This window comes from Puma concolor, chromosome C1 (genome assembly GCF_028749965.1).
Source record: "Puma concolor isolate L17-30 chromosome C1, mPumCon1.1.hap2, whole genome shotgun sequence".
NCBI lineage: Eukaryota > Metazoa > Chordata > Mammalia > Carnivora > Felidae > Puma > Puma concolor.
In genome coordinates this window covers 106,180,182-106,186,181 of record NC_141674.1, presented here as the reverse complement: position 1 = coordinate 106,186,181, position 6,000 = coordinate 106,180,182, and the positions used below count along the sequence as shown (strand labels likewise).

The following is a 6,000-nucleotide window of genomic DNA, read 5'->3' as shown; positions in this document are numbered from 1 at the left end:
TATAAATAAATAAATATATATATATGTATATACATACCACATTTTCTTTATCCATTCATCCATCGATGGACATTTGGGCTCTTTCCATACTTTGGCTATTGTTGATAGTGCTGCCGTAAACATGGGGGTGCATGTGTCCCTTAGAAACTGCACACCTATATCCCGTGTATAAATTCCTAGTAGTGCAATTGCTGGGTCGTAGGGTAGTTCTATTTTTAGTTTTTTGAGGAGCCTCCATACTGTTTTCCAGCGTGACTGCACCAGCTTGCATTCCCATGTTGTTAACTTTGTAGCTAGTTGTACAAGCATTGCTGAAACAAAATGACTTTTGCCATTTTTAAACCAGGGATGTAACTTGATCTTTTTTATCCACAAATTCATCTATTTCATACTGGAAAACATTATTTTGCATTCATTCTGGAAAAATACATTTTACATGGCAATGAGGTCATTGTATTTGGTTCAAATATGACTTGAAAGCTTTGATGGCTTTTTGAGTCACTGACAAAAGTTCCTAACAGCCAAAATGTAGCAGGCAATAGACAAATGGATTGCTGGCCCAATAAAATCCAGTTTTTAGTTATTCATAGTTGTACTTTCTATTTACATTTTTATTTATTCATTTATTTATTGCTGCTTGGATGAACTTACCACATGAAAAGGCACAAAACTTACAGTCTATATAACTGCAGACTTTTAAAAAATGTTTGTTTGTTTGTTTGTTTGTTTGTTTATTTATTTATTTATTTATTTATTTATTTATTTATTTATTTATTTAAAGAGCTTGTGTGTGCACAGGGAAGGAGCAGAGAGGGAGAGAGGGAGAGAGATAATCCCAAGCAGTACCCGTGCTGTCAGCATAGAACCCAAAACCAGGCTCAGTCTCATCAACCATGAGATCATGACCTGAGCCAAAATCAAGGGTTGGCTGCTTAAATGTTGAGCCACCCAAGCGCCCCCTAAACTGCGATCTTGTTTAATAGCTGGCTATCTTTACTACATAATTTTGATTGTTTTTTTTTTTTTTAATGTTTATTTATTTTTGAGAGAGAAAGAAAATAGAGTGTCAGCTGAGGAGGGGCAGAGAAGGAGACACAGAATCCAAAGGAGGCTCCAGGCTCTGAGCTGTCAGCACAGAGCTCAATGTGGGGCTCCCACTCAGGAACCTTGGGGTTTGAACTCAGGAACTTTGAGGTCATGACCTGAGCCTAAGTCAGACACTTAACTAACTGAGCCACCCAGATGCCCCTAGCTTTACTACACAATTTTGAATTGAAATACTGTACTTGTGACTTTTTTTTATCACTACTTTTTATTTTTCAATATACTTCTTTTGAGTGGGTGATTTTTCTTTTATGATGAACTGGAAATACAACACAACAAAATAGCAACAAAGAAAAAATTAATTTAACAAATGTAAACAATCATATACAAATTATGTTAAGCTACCTCAGCTAAGATAAACTGTGCTGTTAACTAAACGAGAGAAATGGATCAATGTAATCCTTGTATTACATATATAACCTATAAGAATGCAAAGATGCTCAATAGCATGACGGAGTTTGTTAAAATTCGAATTAAATTTATATTAAACAATTTGTGAAAGATATGTAAGGTGAGCTAAAACTGTAGTGTAAAACATGTCCCTGGAGTCAAACTTCTCCAGTTTGCCTCGCACACCATTACTTACTAGTTGGTTATCACTTGCTTAATCTCTTTGCTTCTGTTTCCTTCTCTGCAAAATGGAAATAATAATAGAATCTACATCACTGTGTTGTGAGGACCGAATGAGTAAATACACATAAAACAGTTTGGACAGCTTCTGGAGCGAATGCTCAATGCTTTCCGATTATTAAAAAATTTGTTCAGTACTCATCTTAGCACTTCCCTACTAAAATCCCAGCAGTATGTCCCTAAGTTTGACCAAAGGAAGTCATCCCACTCACTTCTGCATACATTGCCTTCCGTTTTCGCAGTAGGTATCTATCTCCCTTACCAGACCTTAAATACCCAGATCCTTTTACACTACCAGTTCCATAGCAAGCACTCAAAAATTAGTTATTGAACTTTTTCCACCAGGGAAAAGATCCTTAAAGGAGAAAAAAAAAAAAAAACTCTAGAAAGGATTACAAATCACTGGGTAAAGTTCAAGCATTAGAAGATTTACAAAACCAATCGTCTGCACAGCGGTCAGCCAGCGAAACCACTACTTAGCGAAGCTTTTTAGTAAAATTGTTTTTCGCTGACGTCACTTGATCACTGACCTCTGACGCACAGGAGGCGGGATTAGAGAGACAGCTGGACTTCTTTTTCAGGGCCCCTCCTCCAATGAACCGGCAGGCACAGTGGCCGGCCCTACCTCTTGGCGTTTCTATTCGCCAGTTTCCCCGAGCAGGCGGGTCTCGGCGAATGACTCCACCCACTCTGTGGGTGGGGTCTGTGCTCCTCAGGGGCTGGGGCCGAAGGGGCGGGGGGGGGGGGGGGGGGAGCCGCAGCCGCCATCTTAGATTCCGCGGTAGCGGTGGTGGCTGTAGGGTACCGCGTTTGGGGAGTGGCTCTCCCCTCCCCCTTCCCCCAGTTCGGTGGCGGCGGCTCCTCCCACTGGGAGGGGGGTGGTGCGACGGCAGTGGCATCTGCGGCCATGGCGGCGACTGCTGCTAACCCGGGTGAGTAGAAGGAGGACTGGGGCGCCTCCAAAGAAGAGGGGCTGAAGAGGTTGGCAGCTGAGGAGACCCTGGGCTGAGGGGCCGTAGTTGGGGCTGAGGGAGCTAGGACACGCGGGGACAGCGAGGGTGTTGTGGGGGAGGGGAGGAACGGGGGGAGGGGCCGACCTAGGGAACTGGGGAGACCCGGGGTGGAGGGAGGGAGCGTGCGGGTGGGACTTGCGTGGGGCGAGTGCTGCTGGAGCGGCTCCCCGCGCTGGGCTTGGCCTGCCTCCGCTCTGCTGGCTGCGTGCTGGTGTGCGATGTGGTCGTCTTTCAACTCTGCCCGCGGAACGGCTTGATACAGAATGACTGTGGGCAGAATGGCTCGTTTTACCTTAAAAGTAATTCGGGTTTAGAAACACTGGACCGCCTTGCTGTTTAGCTGAAGTGTTAAACTTCCAAACGTTTAAACATTTACATTTAAAATAAAAAATCTTTGGATACTCTGTTTCTCTAGGCTGTACCCCCCCCCCCCCCCCCGAAACTGGTATTCACGTATTTAGTGCCTCTAGTATCTTTAGCTGCTGAGGACTGAAGTTTGAGTAATGGTTGTTCAGGGCAGATCTTGCCCTACAGCAAGAACCCCAGGTTTAAATCTTGTTTGGTGTAGACCGAGGCAGTCCCCATTCTTTAAGAAAAGTTCAGTTCCTTGTCATTTTTCAGTGAACATCTCTTCTAAAGGGGGAGCTTGAACATTAACAACAACAAAAAAAATCTAGCCAATCATGTCTAAGTGATGGATTGGGGTGTAGTGCAGATGAGGTCTCTAAATTCCTAGCCTCTTTCCACTATATTGCAGTTATTTATCCCTGGGAAGTATTTCATTTTAGGGATCCTAGTTTACCTTGCAGACTTTGGCGATTCTCTTGCAAAATAAAATCCTTAAAAAAAAATGCTTAAAAAAGAAGCCAGAAGTTGGTGGTGAGTTGCTTGAAAATACAGCAGGGGAAGGGATTCACTGGTGTTCCCACCTTGAAACTGAAATTGGATTTTTTCCATGTCTGTGAACTGCAGTATTATTTTGTGGTACCCAGGTTTTGCTATAAAAGTTGTCACTATCAAATTTATTACCTTTACTACCATGTTTTTGGGAACAGAGCTATTTAAAGAAGTTAATTTGTCACATGTCAATATCATATTTGTCACATGTCAATATCATATAATCTTTTTAAAAATTTAGAGGAAAAGTAGATAAAATTAATGGCTAAAGTTCTATTGTGGGAAGTTCTGAATGATGGAATAAAATTGGAAAGATGCTATTATTACGGCCACCTGACCTTATAGAAGAATAACCTATGTGTTAAAACTAGGGAGTAAATAAACATGATTTTAAACTGATAACACATTGCAAAATAGTTACATAACCCTAGTCAAGTTGCAAAGCATTTCTCTTATTAAGAGGTGGCCTTGGTAAACAAGTTTAGTGCATATGTCAGAAGCTTTTTTCCAGCAGTGTGGGTGGGGCTGCTTTATTTTGTTTTTTTAAACAACAGTGACCAGAATGACAGTCTTTTGACCACATTTCATTAGCTGATCGATATCAGCTTAAATCTGAAGCAGAAAATAGTATTTATTTGTGCAGAATCCTTGCTGATGAAACATTTAGTTTTGTTTAATATCCTTTGACAGCCTGTTTCTGTATTTTGTAGATTTCCTTTTTGATGTTGAAACATTCTCACATCTCTTCCAAGTTATTGATACATTCCACACCTGATAATTAAATTAGAAAATGTATTTTCTTCCCTCCTTTCTTCTTTTGCCCCTTTATTTCAAAAGGAAGCAGTCATAGATGCATTGTGGACTTTTATAGCCTGCTGTGTTTTGGGATATGCGGACTGAGTGGAGGGACAAGGGTGGAAATGTACTGTGCTCAGTGAAAAGAAAGTAAATGGTTTTCAGGTCAGAATTTTTTATTGCATGGTCAAATCTTTCCTCAGAGCCATTTTAGGGACTAGAGACATTATACCTATTTCTTTGATTTTTTTTCTGTTTTATCTTTCTGCTTTTTGTTAAGATTCCCTCCAATTCTTGCTAATTCCATCTTCACATATGTCTGCAAAAGATGTTTGTGATCATTATTTAACTTTTCTAAGGTTCATTTAAGTTCATCTGCAGTGTTAATAATGCGTGAAGATCGTGTCAATTGTACGTAGAGTATGATTTAGGGACTGTTGGTCGCCATTCCGTATCTTGCAGGGAACCTGGTTCCTTTGCATTTTCACTATGTCTTAACATGGTGCTGGATCACAAGTAGAGTAAGATGTGGTTTATACTCTACTCTCTTACAAGTTATGTTAAAGTAATAGGTCTAATGCGATAATGCCTTTTTCTTTGCATGAATTGATAATTCCCCATATTCTGTTATTGTTCACTAATTCTACTTACCGTTGGCAAGTAGAAGTGGGTGGGTAGGTAGTTAATGAAGGTAGGCTGGCTGTTTTTTGTCTGTGGAACACTAACAATTTTGAGGAACACTTTTTAAATTGCATGCATGATTCGTAATGCATTGGCTAAGGTGCTGGTTGGGGAAAGAGCAGGTATTTGACTTCTAATTCAGTATTCATACCAGAGATGTGAATGAAAGTGTAGGAGTGTAGGTATTTCTTCCCTTGATTCTGGTATTCTCATTAGTAGACATCTCCTCTTGTGCTATTAGGTACCACTTATTGTGGATAGAGAATGTAGCGGAAGGTAAAGGAAGGAACACTCTTTGGGTTTGTGAGGCTGACATTTAGGAAGAATTTTTCTTTTCAACAATTTAAATTATAGCTTTGAAAACATTAATTAACAAAATTCTTACCCATTACTTTTACTTTTTGCCACTTATTTATTTATTTTTAAATTTACATCCAAATTAGCATATAGTACAACAATTTCAGGAGTAGATTCCTTAGTACCCCTTACCCATTTAGCCCATCTCCCCTCCCACACCCCCTCCAGTAATCCTCAGTTTGTTCTCCATATTTATGAGTCTCTTCTGTTTTGTCCCCCTCCCTGTTTTTATATTATTTTTGTTTCCCTTCCCTTATGTTCATCTGTTTTGTCTCTTAAAGTCCTGATATGAGTGAAGTCATATGAAATTTGTCTTTCTCTGACTAATTTCACTTAGCATAATACCCTCTAGTTCCATCCACGTAGTTGCAGATGGCAAGATTTCATTCTTTTTGGTTGCTAAGTAATACTCCATTGTGTGTGTGTGTGTGTGTGTGTGTGTGTGTGTGTGTGTATATAATATATATATATATTTATATATATATACTATATATACATTTATATATATATATATACACACACA

At 39.9% G+C, this 6,000-nt stretch overlaps 1 protein-coding gene across 3 annotated transcripts in view; it reads left to right on the top strand.

Annotated features, from left to right (window-relative positions):
- Positions 1 to 2,482: 2,482 nt before the first annotated feature.
- ARNT (aryl hydrocarbon receptor nuclear translocator) overlaps positions 2,483 to 6,000 on the top strand; it is a 79,391-nt gene continuing 75,873 nt past the window's right edge. Inside the window, exon 1 of one of the 3 annotated variants that reach the window (XM_086718137.1) lies at positions 2,483 to 2,666. In XM_086718137.1, the coding sequence (XP_086574263.1) occupies positions 2,642 to 2,666 (25 nt within the window). In that variant the 5' untranslated portion in view covers positions 2,483 to 2,641. The remainder of the gene's footprint in view (positions 2,667 to 6,000) is intronic. The other 2 variants (XM_086718135.1, XM_086718136.1) reach the window with 2 other exon arrangements.